Source organism: Meles meles, chromosome 11 (genome assembly GCF_922984935.1).
Source record: "Meles meles chromosome 11, mMelMel3.1 paternal haplotype, whole genome shotgun sequence".
Classification (NCBI taxonomy): Eukaryota; Metazoa; Chordata; class Mammalia; order Carnivora; family Mustelidae; genus Meles; species Meles meles.
Genome location: NC_060076.1, coordinates 54411273 through 54431460, shown reverse-complemented (window position 1 = coordinate 54431460; position 20188 = coordinate 54411273). Strand labels below are relative to the sequence as shown.

Sequence of the window (20188 nt, the reverse complement as noted above, 5' to 3'; positions counted from 1 at the left end):
AAATATGAATCAAGGCAAAAAGCATTAAAAAAGGACAGTGTGCAGAGTCCAAGACGGTGGAGTAGGAGACCTTAGTTTTGTATGGTCCCAGGAATTCAGCTGGATAGATATCAAATCATTCCGAACACCTGCAAACTCAACCAGAGACCTAAGAAAAGAATAGCTTCCACTCCACCAATAGAAAAACAACCACTTTCTGCAAGGTAGGAGGTGCAGAGATGGTACTCTGAGGCAATATATAGGAAGACAAACTGCAGGGAGAGGGAGCAGCAGAGTCCAAAATCAGAACTTTTAAAAGGTTGGTCCAGTGAGGGATGTCCCTGCCTGAGAGGTGCTCTGATGGCAAAGCAGGGCAGAATCCTAGGTGGATCAGGATCCCCAGGATCCCCAGGATCACAGAAAGACCAAGGATGCCTGAGTGTGGCAGAGGTCCCAGGTATCAGAGCAGGGAAGCCAGCTGCAATTAGTAAGCCCAGGAGTGGGTGCTCAGCTTGGGGTTGCCATAAACCATAAACCGCAAATAGTAGTTCAGAGACTACTGTCCAAGCAGGGGCCCAGCAAACAGCAGAACCTGAGAGACACCCCCTCCCCACCAAGAGGAGTGGCTCAGGAGTGTGCCTCAGGAGTCTGCAGGGTCTGGAGACTCGAAACAGGGTTGTGAGCCTAAGACAGAAATTCTATCACAGGCCGGGTGAGCATAAGTGTGGCTGGAGATCAGAGAGACAGGAGTGACTGACTGCTTTTCCTTAAGGACACACTGAGGAGTTGGGCCTGAGCATCTCCAGGGCTGGAGATGGGAAGACCACAACTTTCAATCTCATCCTCTAAAGCTGCACAGAAAACCTTCAGGGAACAAAAGCCACACAGAGCAACCTGGAGCCACTGATCTAGCCTTGCACCTGGCAAGGGTGCTGCAATTCTGCCAAAGGCAAAGACATCTGAGAATCAGTGCAACAGACACCCCCCCCCCCAAGATGATCAACAAGAACATCCAACTAAGACCAAGTTTACCCACCATAGAGAACTGCACAATTCCAGCACTAGGGGGAAACAGTACATAGAATTCATGGCTTTTCCCCCCTATTCTTTAGTCTTTTGATTTTAATTTTTTTCTCTTTCCTTTTTCAACCAATTTCTTATTTTATTAAATCCTTTTTTAAAAAATTTTTAAATTTTCATTTTTATACTTACATTCTATACTTTCATTGTATTTAATTTTATTTTATGTATACATAAGTTTTCCTTTCTTTACAATTGTGGGATACAGTTTCTTCTAACAAACAGACAAAAATACACCTCAAACCTGGTGTATGGAAAAAGCATAGGGGACACTAGAGAATCCCTTTCTGGAGAAATAAAAGAACTAAAATCAAATAAAATTGAAATCAAAAGGCTATTAATGAGATGTAATAAAAAAACAGAGGGTCTAACTGCTAGGATAAATGAGGCAGAAGAGAGAATTCATGATATAGAAGACCAAATAATGGAAAATAAAGAAGCTGAGAAAAAAAGAGATGAATAACCACTGAAAAGGAGAGATAAAGGGAAGAATTTGAGAGATAAATGATACCATAAAGCAAAACAATATTAGAATAATTGGGATCCAAGAAGAAGAGGAAGAGAGAGAAGCAGGAGGTATACTGGAGCAAATTATAGCAGAGAACTTCCCTAATCTGGGGAAGGAAACAGGCACTCCAGTCCAGGAGACACAGAGACCCCCCAGAATCAATAAAAATAGGTCAACATCCTGCCATATAACAGTGAAACGTGCAAATCTCAGAGACAAAGAGGAAAACCTGAAAGCAGCTCAGGACAAGAGGTCCATAAACTACAAGGGTAGAAACATTAGATTGGGAACAAACCTATCCTTGGCTGGAAAGGACAAGTATCATATATTCAGGATGCTAAATGAGAAAAATACACAGCCAAGAATACCTTATCCAGCTATGATGTCATTCAAAATGGGAGAGATAAAAAGCTTCTAGGACAAACAGAAACTAAAAGAATTTGTGATCATGAAACCAGCCTTGCAAGAGATATTAAAAGAGATCCTTTAAGTGAAAAGAGAGCCCAAAAGTAACCTAGACCAGAAAGGAACAGAGACAATATACAGAAACAGTAATTTTACAGTTATTATAATGGCACTAAATTCATATCTTTCAATAGTTACTCTATATGTAAATGGGCTAATTGCCCCAATCAAAAGACACAGGGTATTGGATTGGATAAAGAAGCAAGACCCATTGATATGTTGTCCACAAGAGATTTTTTTCAGATGAATCTCCTTCAAATTGGAAGTGTGGCGGTGGAAAACCATTTACCACGCTGATGGACTTCAGAAAAAAAGCTGGGGGAGGGGCAATCCTTATATCAGACAAATTAGATTTTAAACCAAAGACTGTAATAAGAGATGAGGAAGGACAGTCTATCATACATAAAGGATCTGTCTATCCAACACAAAGAGCTAAACAATTGTAAATATCTATGCCCCCAACTTGGAAGCGCCCATATACATAAATCAATTAATAAGAGCATAAAGAAATTCACTGGTAATAATACAATAATAGTAGGAGACTTTAACACCCCACTCACAAATGGACAGATCATTTAAGCAGCAAATCAATAAGGAAATAAGAGCTTTGAATGACATGTTAGATCAGATGGACTTCACAGATATATTCAGAACATTCCATCCTAAAGCAACTAAACACACATTCTTCTCGAGTGCACATGGAAGATTCTCCAGAAGAGATCACACACTGGGTCATAAATCAGATCTCAACTGGTACCAAAAGGCTGGGATTATTCCCTGCATATTTTTGGACCACAATGTTTTCAAACTAGAATTCAATCACAAGAGGAAAATTGGGAAGAACTCAAGTACATGGAGGTTAAAGAGCATACCAATAAAAAAAAGAAAGGGCTAACCAGAAAATTAAAGAAGACTTTTAAAAATTCATGGAAAGAAATGAAAATGAAAACATAGCTGTTCAAAAACCTTTGGGATACAGCAAAGGTGGTCATGAGAGGGAAGTATATAGCAATACAAACCTTTCTCAAGATAGAAAAAAGTCTCAAATACACAACCTAACCTTACACCTAACAGAGCAAGAGAAAGAAGAGCAAATAAAGCCTAAATCTAGTAAGAAAAGAGAATTAGAGCAGAAATCAATGAAATAGAAACCTTAAAAAAAAAACAGTAAACAGATTAACAAAACTAGGAGGTGGTTCTTTGAAAGAATTAATAAGATTGATAAATCCCTGGCCAGACTTACCAAAAAAGAAAAAAGAAAGGACCCAAATAAATGAAATTATGAATGAAAGAGCAGGGATCACAGCCAACACCAAAGAATACAAACAAGTATAAGAACATATTATGAGCAACTATATGCCAACAAATTAGGCTATCTGGAGGAAATGGATGCATTCCTAGCAACATATAAACTACCAAACTAAACTAAAACAGAAAACATGAACAGACCCATAACCAGCAAGGAAATTGAAACAGTAATTAAAAACCTCCCAAAAAACAAGAGTCCAGGGCTAGATTGCTTCCCAGGGGAATTCTACCAAACATTTAAGGAAGAACTAATACCTTTCTTCTGAAGCTGTTTCAAAATAGAAATAGAATAAAAACTTCCAAACTTATTCTGTGAGGCCAGCATTGCCATGATCCCAAAACCAGTCAAAGACCCCACCAAAAAGAATTACAGACAATATCCCTGAGGAACATGGATGCAAAAATTTTCACCAAGATCTTAGCCAATAGGCTCCAACAGTACATTAAAAGGATTATTTACCACGACAAAGTGGGATTTATGCCTGGGCTGCCAGGCTGGTTCAACATCAGCAAATCGATCAATATGATCCACTACATTAATAAAATTAAGGATAAGAACCATATGATTGGGAGAGGGGGAGGGAGGTTATGGACACTGGGGAGGGTATGTGCTATGGTGAGTGCTGTGAAGTGTGTAAGCCTGGTGATTCACAGACCTGTACCCCTGGGGATAAAAATACATTATATGTTTATAGAAAAAATAAGAAATAAATAAAAAATTTAAATGGAAAAAAAAAAGAACCATATGATTCTCTCAATCGATGCAGGAAAAGTATTTGACAAAGTCTAGCATCTTTCTTGATTAAAACTCTCCACAGTGTATAGAGGGAATATCACTCAATAACATAAAAGCCATTTACAAAAAGCCCATAGCAAATATCATTCTCAATAGGGAAAAACTGAGAGCTCTTCCTTGAGGGCTGGAACAGGGCAGAGAAATCCACTATCACCACTGTTGTTCAACATAGTACTAGAAGTCCTAGCCTCAGCAATCTTACAACAAAAAGAAATAAAAGATATCCAAATCTGCAAAGAAGAAGTCAAACTCTCACTCTTTGCAAATGACATGATAAACTACGTTGAAAATCCAAAAGACTCCACCCCCAATTGCTAGAACTCATACAGGAATTCAGCAAAGCAGGAGGATACAAAATTAGTGCACAGACATCAGTTGCATTTCTATACACTAACAATGAGATAGAAGAAAGAGAAATTAAGGAATTGATCCCATTTACAATTTGCACCAAAAACCATAAGATACATAGTAATGAACTTAAAGAAAGACGCAAAGGATCTGTACTCAGGAGACTATAGAACGCTCATGAAAGAAATTGAGGAAGACACAATGAAATGGAAAAACATTCCATGCTCATGGACTGGAAGAACAAATATTGTGAAAATGTCTATGCTACCTAGAACAATCTATACATTCCATGCAATCCCTATCAAAATACTGTCAATTTTTTTTTTCACAGAGCTGGAACAATCCTAAAATTTGTATGGAACCAGAAAAGATCCCAAATAGCCAAAAGAATGATGAAAAAGAAAAACAAAGCTGGTGGCATCACAATTCTGGACTTCAAGCTCTATTACAAAGCTGTAATCATCAAGAAAGTATGGTACTGGCACAAAAACAGACACAAAGCTAGTGGAACAGAATAGAGAGCCCAGAAATAGACCCTCAACTCTATGGTCAACTAATCTTCAACAAAGCAGGAAAGAATGTCCAATGGAAAAAAGACAGTCTCTTCAACAAATGGTGTTGGGAAAATTGGACAGCCACATGCAGAAGACTGAAACCAGACCATTTTGTTACACCGTACTCTAAAATAGACTCAAAATGGATGAACGACCTAAATGTGAGAAAGGAATCCATGGAAATCCTGAAGGAGAACACAGGCAGCATCCTCTTCAACCTTAGCCACAGCAACTTCTTCATAGACACATTGCCAAAGGCAAGGGAAATGACAGCAAAAGTGAACTATTGGAAATTCATCAATATAAAAAGCTTTTACATAGCAAAGGAAATAGTCAACAACCAAAAGACAACCAACAGAATGGGAGAAGATATTTGCAAATGTCTTACCAGATAAAGGGCTAGTATCCAAAATCTATCAAGAACTTATCAAACTCAACACCCAAAGAACAAATAATCCCAACAAGAAATGGGCAGAGCATATGAACAGACATTTCTGCAAAGAAGACATCCAGATGGCCAACAAACACATGAAAAATTGTTCAACATCACTCGGCCTCAGGGAAATGAAAATCAACCTCACACCAGTCAGAATAGTTAACATTAACAAGTCAGGAAACAACAGGTGTTGTCAAGGACACAGAGAATGGGGAAACCTCCTATACTGTTGGTGGTGCAGAGTGGTGCAGCCACTCTGGAAAACAATATGGAGATTCCTCAAAAAGTTGAAAATAGAGATACCCTACGACCCAGCAATTGTACTTCTGGTTATTTACCCAAAAGATACAAATATAGTGATCCACACTTGATCTTAGCCAAAAGGCCGAGAAGCGATACAAATATAGTGATCCAAAAGGGCATGTGCACCTGAATGTTTATAGCAGCAATGTCCACAGTAGTCAAACTATGGAAAGAGCCCAGATGTTCATTGATAGATCAATGGATAATGAAGAGGTGGTATATATATAATGGAATACAACTCTGCCTTCAAAAACAATGAAATCTTGCCATTTGCAATGACATGGATGGAATTAGAGGGTATTATGCTAGGTGAAGTAAGTCAATCGGAGAAAGACAATTATCATATGATCTCACCCATATGTGGAATTTAAGAAACAAAACAGAGGGCTATATAGAAAGAGAGGGAAAAATAAAACAAGATGAAATCGAGAGGGAGACATACCATAAGAGACCCGTTTTTGTTTTTGTTTTTTTTTTAAGATTTTATTTATTTGACAGAGAGACACAGAGAGGAACACAAACAGAGGGAGTGGGAGAGGGAGTAGCAGGCTCCCACAGAGCAGGGAGCCCAATGTGGGGCTCGATCCCAGGACCCTGGGATCATGACCTCAGCTGAAGGCAGACACCTAATGACTGAGCCACCCAGGCATCCCCCATAAGAGACTCTTAATCATAGGGAACAAACTGAGGATTGCTGGAGGGGAGGGATGGGGTAACTGGATGTTAGACATTAAGGAGGGCATATGATGTAATGAACACTGGGTATTATATAAGACTGATGAATCACAGAGGTAGATAAGACCTCTACCTCTGAAACTAATAATACATTATATGTTAATTAATTGAATTTAAATTTTAAACCCCTCCTCGCAAAAAAAGGACAGTGTGGGTGGGCAGTTAAGATTGATAAAATATACAAGCAAGTATTCTTATAAGCATCATTATATTCAATATTATTCTGGCCAAACCAGTGGGGAATAGAGCAAAAAAAAAAAAAAAGAGGAATAATTACTGAAAAAGAAAAGACAAAATTATCATCATTAGTGAGAGACATAATTATGGTCTTCAAAAGCCCAAAGAACTGAAAAATTCTTAGAATAATTGAATTCAAGAAAGAAGCCAGATAAAAGAAAATTATACCAAAAATAGCTTTCCTATTTATCATCAGTAACCAATGAGAAGATATAATGGAGGGAAAAGTGTCTATTCACAGTAATTTCTCAAAAGCAAACTGCCTAGGACTGGACTAATAAGTATGCTCAACTTACGTGAAGAAAACTGCAAATTTTACAGAAACACATCAAAGAACATTTGCCTAGATAAAGTGAGGTCCCTCATTTCTGGATGAGAGTGCTCAGTGTGGTAAATGTTCTAATATTCCAATTATTTCCAAAATAATTTATAGTTCTAATCTCATCCTGATAAAAATACATAGGCCTTTACTTTAATGGAAATAAATGATTTAATTCTTTATTGAGAACTAAGATTAGGTGAGAATGGGTAAGAAAACTTTGAAGACAAATGATAAGGAAGAACTTGCCTGTAAAATATTAAAGTGTATTATTGACCTTTTATATTTAGAATAACTGATACTGGCACAGAAATAAGGAGGTATATCTAAGAAACAAAAGATCTAGCCTTTCTTTCTGTTCAATAGAAGAAGCATCAAAAATCAATGAGAAACAGGCTCATTATTCAACATCTAGTGTTGAAAATTTTGACTACTTGGAGAAAAAAACTGTTCCTGTGTTTCACAATATGATAAAATTCATTTCAGATGGGTTAAAAAGGCAAGCGTAAACAAGAAAATCTTAAGAATCTAGAAGAAATTGTGGATGAAATAGTCATTTAGTCACTTGATGAGGATGGACTGTATAAATATAAAAATAATAAAATAAGATTCAAAATCTTCAAATATAGTATAAATTCAGTCACAAAGAACAAAACCAACATTGGTGTGCATGTCTCCTGACCATGAGTGTGTATACGTGTGTGTGTAAAAAGTGGGAGAAACATAGCTCATTTAGTTTTCTTCTTATTTTGCTTTCTGTGTGTTTTTCAAAGAAAATTCTCTGGGGGCACCTGGGTGGCTCAGTGGGTTAAAGCCTCTGCCTTGGGCTCAGGTCATGATCCCAGGGTTCTGGGATCGAGTCCCGCATCGGGCTCTCTGCTCAGCGGGAAGCCTGCTTCCTCCTCTCTCTCTCTGCCTGCCTCTCTGCCTGCTTGTGATCTCTGTCTGTCAAATAAATAAAATCATAAAAAAAAAATTCTCTGCAGTGAACATATTACTTTAATATTCATAAAAGAATGTGTTTTATGATGCCAAATTGACTATGGAGTAGGTTAATTAACAACAAGAAGGTCATTTTACAGGGTAAAATCCCAATCAAATTGATCTAAAAATATAAACAATAAAGCCCTAACTCAATATAGAGAAGTAAAATTAAAAAATCAGTGAGGAAGAAAAATGAGTATATATATTTTTTAATGGAGATAAGTCAATCAAAGTGAAAGTTTTGGGGCGCCTGGGTGGCTCAGTCAATTAAGCTTCCAACTCTTGATTTTGGCTTGGGTCATGATCTCAGGGTCCTGAGATCGAACCCTGTATCAGGCTCTACACTGAGCATGGAACCTGCTTGAGATTCTCTCTCTCCTTCTCCCTGTGTTCCCCCCATCCCTACTCATGCGCTCTCTCTCTCGCTCTCTCTCTCTCTCTAAAAATAAAACAAAACAAAATAAAATAAAAGTAAAAATATTTTTGTGTCAAAAAGACAAGAAGACATCTACTACTAGTTAGGAGACCTAGAATTTAGTTCTGACTCAGTCATAAAACGGCTATGTATGTATGCGCAAGGTATATGATTTCTCTGACCACCATTATATGACAAGATGTTTGGGCTACACCAGTTGTTTCCAAACCTAGCTGATGATCCATTTTTTTTTTCCTGGGTGGCTTTTTTAACTAGCAAAATAGGCCTTGTGCTTACTATGTGCTAGGCTTTGCACCAACTGCTTTTAATCTTGTTTATTTCTCTCAATTACTCTAAGAAGTTGGTTCCATTATTTCCATTTTAAGATTTATTAAAATGAGGCATAAAATCCAAGTCAAATAGCTAGTTAAACACACATTTGAACCCAGGCAAAGTGGGCCCAGGGTTCATGCTCTTAGTTATTAATGTTAGGCTCAGAAATCTTTTTAAAAATCTTTGAAAATTCACCAGGTGATTTGACCAGACCATCTGAAAGTTGTTGTTTTTTTATCTCAATTCTATAATTCTCTGATCCTGTCTTGTCATTTTCTTATCATTTTGTATTTTATCCATTCCTTGGGAGTGACAATGTTCAATATCTGACTTTCTTGGGAGAAATCCTGTGAGAAGTCAAATTTTGAAAGATGGAGTCTCTCATGACTGCAATCTTGGATCATCTTATGTCAGCACAGAATCCAAGCTGTTTCAGCTGGTACACAGTTGCCCCAAATAAAACAAATTATATAGAGTACATGAATGAATTCAGTAGGGTGTTAAATATTTCATAGAAATTGATTTCATCTTCTACCTTCATTTCAATGTGAAGAGATCAATAGGAGGAAAGGGCAGGGGGATTTGAAAGAGACTGAAAGATGGAGGGGGCCTTGGGCTGTCTCCTTGATGGCCTGGTCTTCCACCTTACAGTCTAAAAGAGTAAAAAGGATATAAACCGCTATACCCATAATATTGGGACAGAGTTTCCCCTTGCTCTTTGTCTCCCACAGCCTTGCCTAGTTGATTTGTGGATCCCCTCATTTCCTCTAACAGGCGAAAAGAGGTTCTAACCAAGGGAGGGGGGGAACAGAGCCTGGAGGAGAGGGTGCTCCAAAAGACCAAATGTCAAACTAAAGAAAACTGAAGGGAGAGGCGGAGGAAGGGTAGCAGGTGACCAGCCCAGTCCTTCCTCCATTGCCTTAGCGGAGCAAAGCAAGAAGAGAGGCAGGGAAGGGATATTCTGCAGCTCTAATGAGTCACTGGGCAGTCCCACCCATGGTAGCACATGGCAGCCAGCACAAGCACCCCCACGAAAGTGGCTCTCTCGCTGCAGATCAGCCGGGGACACAGGCACATAACCCCCACTCTACCTTGTACACGATTTTGCTCCTGCCATCTGTGAGGTCCAGCTGGATGGAGATGTAGTCGATGTTGGGAGAAGGGGGATCTGTGTGTTGATAGCGAAGCCCCATCAGCAGGAACTCCTCACAGCTCACACTGGCACTTCCCATTTTCTTCAGTCCCAGGGCACAGCTTCCACCTGGACACCTCAGCTCTGTTCCCAGTTCTAGAACGTACGGCACTGAGTTAAGACAGCTACTTGAGCATGAATGTGAAATTTTTTAAAATCCTCCCTCCCGTGGATCCTGACTAGCCTCAGGAATACCCACGCATACCCTCTAATCATTCACAGAGGGGAATGGCATTATTCGATAACCCTATAACTTCTTTTCCTGAAAAGAACGGTTGACCCGTTTTCTCCTGAGATCCTTGCCCACCGAATGTTACACTGAGAGAAAAAATAATAAAATACATGTTCTGATGACTGAGCATCCCTGACAAACAGGCCGCGGGGTCAAGACTGGCTTTCCTCAGTCTAGTGCTGGTCTTCCTTCACAGCATGCATGTCCACGGCTCCACAACGCGCTCTCTCCAAGGCTGTTCTACTTGCTGAAATTCGCTCCCCACTGTGTTCATCACACCCCCAAGTCCTGACACCTTTCCAGGTCCCCTTAGTCCTTTTCTTAAACCCTCCTTTAGGTGCTCTTTGACAGCTTGAACCAACCTGCTCTCTCCCACTAAAAACCACCATCATCTCTTCAAGAGTGTGTCTCTCTCTCTGCCCTACTTCTTTTTCCAGTCATGTAGGGTGATATCCATTGGCCACTTATTTTTCGAGTGGCCTTTTGTACATTCCCCTGATGTATAAAACGAGTATTCTAATTTTTAGCCAGATGGTCATGAACACTAAATGGAGGGTTCAGGTGCAAGCATACCTTTAGCTGTAAATTGTTGCCCAAATTCCAGGTATCACTATGACCATGATTATTGGTCTTCCCATAGTGCCTAGAACATTATTATGCACAGAGGAGGTACCCAAAATATACTGATTAGATGAATAACAGAAGGAACATCATCCATCAACTCCTCCTGATTTAAACCACAGCTACTGGCCACCTGCCCTACGTCAAACTTATTTGTAATCAAATAATACTTAATAAATGTACCAGCTACTCTTACTGCCCCTGTCACTGTGAATAACAGCTGACCATCACTGAGCGCCTGCTATGGGCCCGACACCATGTGAAGCCCACTTCATGCACGTGATCTCATTTACTCCAGCCTGCCACAAACTTGGGGAGCAGCTACTATCTTTGCCCATCTTACAGAGACTTAACCAGGTTAAATATGTTACCTAAAATCACTTAGGAAATATAGAGCAGAAGCTGTTTCAAACCCAGGTCTCTCCGATTCCAAAGTCCATACTCTTAACCACTAGCCTACATTTTTCAACCAGTTATTATATCAAAGATATAAGGTATTTTTTCTCAAAATAGAAGATGACTATTAACAGATGGTTTTGTCAGTTATTAACATCCGGGTATGTATTAAAAACACACAGATGAGGGGAGCATGGGTAGTTCAGTCGGCTAAGCGTCTGACTCTTGGTTTTGGCTCAGGTAATGATCTCAGGGTCGTGAGATCGAGCCCCACATCAGGCTCCAAGCTCAGCAGGGAGTCTGCTTGAGTTTTTCTCTCCCTCTCTCCCTCTATCCCTCCACCATTCTCACCTTCTCCCTCTCCCTCCCTCTCTTGCTTATAAATAAATAAATCTTCAAAAAAAAAAAAAAAACACCAAAAAAGAACACGGTACATACGAGTCTCGGGGAAAAAACTGTGTGGCTGATCTCCACGAGGTTTTTCTGGCCGAGGCTCCAGCAGGACCATCTGACCATGGGCTGGCAGCCGGCTTGCCACAGGATCCAGCCTGACTGTACACTCCAGGCCAGCCGTCCTCTCGTAATCAAATCTGAGGAGGTTCTTATCAATGGCTGGGGAAAGGCCGTAGAATTCAGACACCTCCAGGACATTGTTACTCCTACGGATGATGTTACAGTCTGGTTTGAGGAGATAGACCCGCAGGATAAAGGTTTCTGTGAAGGTATCTGTCTCTGTAAATCTGTGGAGAGAACAGAGTAAAGGCGATATTTGCCGGTGCCCAGGTACACTTCTGGTATCTAAAGATTGACTTCATAAAATGCGCATATGGGGTAGAGTTTGGATTTTGTTATAAACTCTACTCTCAATCTCTGTTCTCTTCCTTTCTTCTCCTTATCTTGATGTCAACTCCTTTATCTGCCATCTCTCTCCCCAGTGAGCTTTCTTTCCACACCTTCTCTCAAACCCATCATCCACGTTGGTATGTAATGATGGCTGGGAGCTCAGAGTCTCACTTCTAGCACCTCTGTCATTTGAGAGGCAAGCTTGTGTAATTCATGGATCGGGTTTTAATTCAGGAGTGAAAGGATGAGGAGTTTCTGAAGCATCAACACCTTTCTGCGCTTCAGAAACCTATGAGAGACATTGTAAATTCCACTTTACAGAGGGGGAATCTGAGGCATAGAAAGGCCAAGTAGCTCATCAAAGGAGCTGAGGGGGAGGTGAGAGGGGAATAAGCATGTTCTCTGGTTTTCTGCCTCCAACTCCTCTAAATATTTTATTTCGAATGTCCTCCAGCAGCTGCTTTGACTGAGCCCTGCTTGCTTTCTCCCCTATCCTGTCCCTTGGAAACTCAAGGAAGAAGTGGGAGAAGCCAGAACTGCCAGCTTTTCCAGCCTTCCGGGCAAGCTGTCCAAAGTTAGTTTTTTTTAAAAAAAGTTAGTTTTAAAGCCTTAGAAAGATCAAACAGCCCTGTGTGCTGGTGATATAGAATCTGTGGGTACTATTTCATTTTTTGAGCACAGCATTGTGTTCAAGCCTCTCTTTCAGCCCTTGTTCACATTACAATTATCTACCATATTTTGCGTCAGATTATGAACACCAAAAATCCATGAATCTTCGTCCTTGTGTTTCCCATGCCCAGCACTGGGCCTTGAGTTATAGTAGGTGATTATAAGTGTCTATAGAACGATTCAACATGCTAGCATCTACAAAACTCTTTGCAATAGTACTGTAGTACTTAAGGGAAATTCACACTAAGATATTTTAGCCAGATATTCATAACATATTCATAACAGCCATAAACCAAGTAAAAATCTATCTAAAAGCCTACTCCAGGGGTGCCTGGGTGGCTCAGTCAGTTAAGCATCTGCCTTCGGCTCAGATCATGTTCCCAGTGTCCTGGCGTCAGGCTCTCCCCTCAGCAGGGAGCCTGCTTCTCCCTCGCCCTCTGCCTGCCACTCCTCCTGTTGTGCTCTCTCCTTATCAAATAAATCAATAAAATCTTAAAAAAAAAATCTTAAAAAAAAAACCTACTCCACGTACTGCATTGTCAGTTACCTCTATGAAGTGAGCAATACTATAACCATGAACTTAATTTTTAAGCTAATTTTTACTGAGATGAAATTTACCTTTTTAAAGTATACAACTCAGTGGTTTTTAGTATATTCACAAGGTGGTGCAACCATCACAACCACCTAATTCCAGAACATTTGTATCCCCACAGAAAGAAATCCATACCCGTTAGTGATCACTCCCCCTTTGCCCTTCCCCCGGCCCCTGGCAACCATTAATCTGCTTTCTTCGTTTTATGGATTTGCCTTTTCTAGAAAAGGTATGTGACCTTTTGTGTCTGGTGTGTTTCATTTCACACGATGGTCTCAAGGTTCGCCCATGTTACAGCCTACATCAGTACTTCATCCACTGAGTAATATTCCACTGTATGGATACACCACATTTTGTTCACACATTCATCAGTTGGGTTATTTCAACTTTTTAGCTATTATGAATGATGCTGCAATGAAGACCCGTGTGCAAGTTTTGGGGGAAATAAAGGTTTTTATTTCTCTTACACATATATTTAAGAGTAGAATTGCTGGCTCACACAGTCACTCTGTACTTAACTTTATAGCTGATTATTTAAACATTTTTATCATTTAATATGCTTATGATTAGAAGACATACTTGACTTCTTATTAACTGAGCAGCTGATAATCAAAATAAAGAATATCATTCAATTTTGGAATATATTTTCTGAGCTCTTTTTAAGAATTTGTATTTCGTAATTTTAATTTCCCATCATAAGCAGGAAGGTAGATCACCAGAGTGACCTGTACAAGAACTCTACAGGGGAACAGGACAGAAGCTTTCCACAGAAAAGCCCCCAGGAAGATGATACAAATAAAGATGATTGAAAGTCGACAATTCTTGCCTCACCTACTTAGGTCCCCAATTTCTACTGATTACTTGCTTGTTTGGGATCTAGCAACTAGCCTCATAATAACATCAATCTATAGAAAAATCCTGAAGAAGTACACAGAATGGTTATGTGTGCTGCTTACCTGTAAAGTCTAAGCTTCACTGTGTCTTCATCAAGAATCGGGCAACCATTATGAATATACTTTACTTCATTGGGAAGGAAATGGCAGTCAAAGACCTAGTTCACATGAAGAAATGCATAAATATTTGTGAAAAAAATTGGTACAAGATTAGATGTTTCTGGCAGTAGAGTACTGCCTGGGGAAACCAAGGTCTGTTAGGGGGTGTGTCTGAGTATGTAGTGTGTGTGCATACGCGTGTCCATGTTGTAACTACCACCATCTCCGCCCACACCTGTGCCCACTCCCAGCCTGCTTCTATAGGTGCGTCTTATTTTAAGAATACCTAAACCTTCGGGAGCCTGGGTGGCTCAGTGGGTTAAGCCTCTGCCTTGGGCTCCAGTCATGATCTCAGGGTCCTGGGATCCAGCCCTGCATCGGGCTCTCTGCTCAGCGGGGAGCCTGCTTCCCCCCCTTTCTGCCTGCCTCTCTGCCTACTTGTGAGCTCTCTCTCTGTCAAATAAATAAATAAAATCTTTAAAAAAAAGACTATCTAAACCATGATAATCCAAACAGATCAAGCAGATATATTAAGGAGTAATTATCTCGTAAAATGATTCTGTTTACAGTCTCCAGTATATTTAAACTATGGTTCCATTTATCAAAATATAATACACCCACAGCCTTCAGGGGTCATAGCAATGGAGTTAGAGGTCTACCTGTGCGTATGCATGAAAAGGCACACATCACCCCACACACAAACACACTGTATTAATTATATATCTTTTTCTTTTCCTTTTCTTTCTTTCTTTTCCAAATAGCATTTTTATATTCAAAAATGAAGCCACAGGCTATGGACACTGTTGTGGTTGATCAGAGCCAAACGTGGCCCCTAATTGCTTCACATATAGTTGCAAAAGACTGCTTTACTGGTTACTAACAGCAGAAATGGTTGATGAGGGGTCATGGGTGGTTAAGCACCTGCCTTCAGCTTGGATTGTGATCCCCAGGTCCTGGGATCAAGTCCCACCTGGGGTTCCCTGCTCAGCGGGGAGTCTGATTCTCCCTCTACCTCTCTCCCTCCATGGCTCCCCACTGTTCATGCACTTTCCCTCTCTCAAATAAATAGACAAAATCTTTTTTAAAAGTGGCTGATGAGACCAATAGCAAGCTAAAGGTAATTTCTTCCATTCAAATAAAATTATAATTAACTGAATCACCTCACTCAGAACTATTAAGGAAATTGCTAACTGTTGTATTTTGGGAACTCTCTTTTTTGGGGGGTAGGGGGGTACTCTAATTCTTAAAAGAAGAATTTTCGCTCCCAACTACACCATGACTCTCATTCTGCCCAACCTGACTTGGCAGAGTGTTAAGAAATACGCTTGAAGTATTCGCATACCATAGCTGTTGAGTTCATGGTGTTTAGCCTACATTTTGTCACAATTTCAAACAGACAACATCATCCTCTCTAAGACTTTACTACTAATACAAACGATCTTCGTTCCCACAGACATCATTGGTTCCTCTTTTTAACTGACAACAAAGAAGGAGATAAAGGAAAGACCTTCCCCATATCATTGACAAATAGTCCTGGTGATAAAGAGACAATCTGGTTTGTTAAAAGAAACATCTGTTTTATGTTTCGTAATATGTTTTCCTTTTATAAAAGGCGACAACCATAATTGTCCATAAATTTACTAACTAAAACAAAGGAGAGCTAAATCCTTTTCTAATTACTGTCTAGCCTTGGTTTTTTCCACTTCAACTGCTTTTCAATTACAATTTATAATTAAATTGTCACACATTCCTAATTCATTACTCACTTTAATGACAGTATACTGGTTCAACCTAGAGATGCTTTCTTACGGCCGTATTTCTGATTCAAAAAAGCAAGCTCAGCTCTAAACTGAGGTGATTTTCCACCCAGGAAATGTCTTGCTTTGAAACAGGTGTGAGAAGTGCTCTGTGTGAGGAAGTCTTGTCCTAAAACATGGGGAAAACATATTGCCACAGACCTTGTCTAATTGACTACATCAGGAGGGTTATCTAAACAGAAGGTACTGGTGTGCGCCAATGGAAATCCCTTTCCAAATATCCAATAGGAAAATGAACCTGTTGGTCCTAAGACAAACTTCAGTAATGAAATGAAAACACTAATTGAACAGATGTTAAACAAAACATTTTCTGTGCAAATCAAATAGAACTGTTCATTACACAGCAGGGTGTTGTTAATACAGTCATCTCACTAGAAACGGGTTCACATAAGCCTTGCTTTCAACTTACTGGTAAGTGCCATTAAAGAATAATGCTTAGGCTTTGTGTGTATGCGTGAGCATTCAGCTATGCTTAGTTTCAAAAATGCCATAAGAAATCAAGCCTTGGGAGAGTTGCATTAAAATTAGGCACATATCCCCCACAACCCCCCCCCAAAAAAGGAAAGAAAAAACAACAGACTTTATGTAGGAATCTGGTTTCTGTTGAAATTATCATACTAAAGTAGGAAGATCATCCAGGAGTTTGAGAAACAAAGTTTTCTGGATACATAGATTTCCTTCTGGTACAAATATCTGACAAAAAGCTAATGAAACTCCACAGCTCAATGGGTTCCTTTTCCACACAATAAATTTTAGAAGATACAAGTTACATATTTACTTTAGACCATAAAAATCCATTTGAGATGCCACATTTACCTCCGGAAATGAGCTCACTGAACATTTTCTCATTTTAAATCCACAGCACTTGAGGGGACAAGTTGGGACTTTTTTGGAGCCCCATCGCTGGCCTGCCTGTTCAGACTTCCTTAAATCAGACAGGCACGCTGTTTCTGCTCCATATTCTTTCTAGCAACTGGATTTTTGCCTTAGAATCAGAGAAATTTTGGAATGGAGATGACTAGGAGACCTCTTACAACCCTTGACCCCAAATAAGTGTTGTACCTGATTGTAGTCACTTAGATGCCCTTTTGCTCTCTAGTATCTCAGAGACGGCAGATGGCGAAGACCATCAAACATCACCAAAAATAAATAATGGAGACAACTCCACTACTTGCGGAGAAAGTACTATATATATGTTTATGAGTCATAGGCTATTTGGGACTCCTCAGAGGCTGACTTAAGGAATAGTATATTCTCCCCAAATTACTTTCTAAGGAGGGAGAATCTGGTGAAGAACAGGGCTTTTACTTTGCAAGCTTAGGGCCACAGATAATAAACCAGGAAGAATTTTTTTTCTCTTTCCTCACAAAATATTCAACCTCACTTCTAAATAAATACTGAAGCGTTTTTTAAAATATATTGATTGGAAGGGGTACCAAATTATGAGTTCATTTCTCAATAAGGCACCCATATACATCCGTACAGCCAAGGACCCCAGTGTTCTAGGATTAGGGTCCTCTATTGCTCTCTAAAACTCCAAGGATTTGCTTTTAACAAACTGAGTCCTTGTAGTTAGGGCTCCATGTTCTGTAGTTGAGCTTATTCATGTCACCTACTCATTGCCCTTAGTCATGTGGGATCTAGGTATGAGCCACCCCAGGTCTCTCTTCTTTCCCTGACTGTAAGTTCCAACCAACCAAACTTCCACTGAGCACCTGGGTGGCTTAGTCCCTTGAGCATCTGACTTAGGCTCAGGTCATGATCTTGGGGTCCTGGGATGGACCCCAAGTCCAGCAGGGAATCTGCTTGCCCTTCCCCCTGCTCGTGCTCTCTCTCTCGTATAAACAAAATCTTAAAACACGCGCACACACACTTTTGCAGTGCAAATGGTGTTGGGAGAAAGTATAAAGATGCTGCAAGTCCCAAACACTTGAGACTACAACCCCTTAGGAGCTGGGGCCATTACTATATTCAGTTTGGAGGTTCCCATCAGAAGCTCTGACTGACAGAGGAAAATCTCGTGGGAAACTGGAGAGAGACATTTGGTTGCTGTCACATCAGGAATGCTCCCTCAGTAGAAACCCACCACAGAGTTGTGATGTATTTCAGAATTGGCCTATCCTCTGAGAGCAGTAAATCGAACAGCTTGTAATAACCACTTGAGTTAGTAGCTATCTAAGTCCCCTTCCATTCGTCTCTACATCATCTAGTACCACTGTGGGGTAACTTCCTGGAATAAAAGTCTTTAGCCAAATGGAGAAGAAACTTAATGTCCACGGTTCACAAATAATGGTGCATGTTTCCAGAAGGAGCAGTGGCAGCCAGTGCAGAACATTCTCAAAATTGTCTGCATTGGGAGGAAGTTAAACCACAGTAGGGACGAGCCATAAAACCAGAACCAATTTCCTATTTCATATAGAAGTAAACTCCTACTTCAAGCAAGTACAATATATGATAGTACAGACTTTTTTCAACCCAATGACTTAGAAGGTAACTCTACTCTACTCTTAGAAGATAATCCTACAAGAGGATTGTGCCTACAATACTCTTAAATGATAAGGTCTCCAAGATTTTGACTAAAGGAACACATTTTTCTACAGACATTTTTGAAGAAACAATGAATATTTAAAGCGAAGTATTTTCACCTCTCTTTTCCACATCTCTCCTCCCACTCCCCGGAATGTTCTAGTGATGGAAACAGATAAAAATGTCTTCACGTTTTACTTGTGCTATTCTGCGATCACAAGTGTAGCCTAAAACATATCTTGAAATCCTGATATCTTACCCAAAGGCATCCTGACTAGCAATGGATGAGCTCATTTGGGACAAGAATAATCCCATAAAGACGGATCATACCACACCACACAGGTCCTACTCCAATCTTTGAAAGGCTCTCCCATCCCTGTTTGGTTTCATTCTCTCTCTCTCTCTCTCTCTCTCTCTCTCACACACACACACACACACACACACACTCACATTCACACACATGATTGAATAGAAAAATCTCACGAATGACCTACCTGTGGAGTGAATTTCCCGACCCTTTGGGTCATTGGCTCGTGCATCACAACTTCCACTTTGCAAGCATCTTTCTCTTTGGGGATGGCAAACTTCAGGTCATCTCCTGACAGGAAGGCAGAGCTGCCCTTCATCACCCTGAGCCCACGGTTAAGGCTGATGAAGGTGGGACTGGCCCAGCCTAGGAGCAGCAGCAGCAAAGCACTGGGCCCACCCCAGTTCAGAGAGCTCATGCTGTCAGGGGCCAACACGGTTTGTCCACTGGTGAAATCCCTTCAACACAAGAGGGCTTCTGTTCTTCCTCCAGAGATGTTAGCTCATAGTCCAAGGGGCAGGGCAAGGGGTCCTGACGATGTGCCCCAAGATCTTAACATGTCCCTTTCATTTCAAACCCAGACAAGGAGGCTTTTCAGGCAATCCCAGGGCTTTTAATAAAACTCGCTGATCACTCCTGACAACGGCGGCAAGATGAATGTGTCTCCCCAGTGCTTTTCTAATCCTGCAAATGAGAGGAGAGTTTGGAGGAAAGCAAGAGAGAGAGACCAAAAGGTTTGTGTGACTATTCAAAAGATCCCTGCTGGCAAAGGAATCTTTCAACCAGCCTATAATTTCAGCTTAATTAAAAACAAATAAACTAACTTGACCTCCAGGCCCATGTAAAAAGGCAGTGAAGCCATTTCATTACCCTGCTTGTAACTCCCGCTTCCGGACTCAATGTTGACCCACACCCCCCCGCACCCCTCACCCCCTGCTCCATGGGGATGTCACTTGTGTGGTCCCACAGGAGCCAACCAGCCTCACTCCCCAAGTGCAGTGTTTGGTTGTCTGGGAGGTGAGCTCCGCTTCTCTTTCCTCATTTGTTAAATGAGGACTGTAGCCTAATCTGTAGAAGAGAGTTGACAGAATTATTTGCACGCTGTTTCAAACGCTGATTAATTCTTAGTCATCACGACCCAAATAAGAAACGAGCTTCGTAATTTGTCCCATGAGCACAACTCTGACATTGCTGGACAATG

At 40.4% G+C, this 20188-nt stretch overlaps 1 protein-coding gene and 1 pseudogene across 1 annotated transcript in view; both read right to left on the bottom strand.

The window, feature by feature from the left end:
- The window catches only part of FREM1 (FRAS1 related extracellular matrix 1), a 144684-nt gene extending 125041 nt beyond the window's left edge, over positions 1 to 19643 (bottom strand). The window contains exons 1-4 of the mRNA XM_046021702.1: positions 19175 to 19643; positions 14302 to 14396; positions 11680 to 11981; positions 9892 to 10088 (exon numbers count right to left, since the gene is read on the bottom strand). Of these exons, the coding sequence (XP_045877658.1) occupies positions 9892 to 10088; positions 11680 to 11981; positions 14302 to 14396; positions 19175 to 19405 (825 nt within the window). The 5' untranslated portion in view covers positions 19406 to 19643. The remainder of the gene's footprint in view (positions 1 to 9891; positions 10089 to 11679; positions 11982 to 14301; positions 14397 to 19174) is intronic.
- On the bottom strand, positions 5737 to 5871 carry LOC123953716 (annotated as a pseudogene).
- Positions 19644 to 20188: the final 545 nt, after the last annotated feature.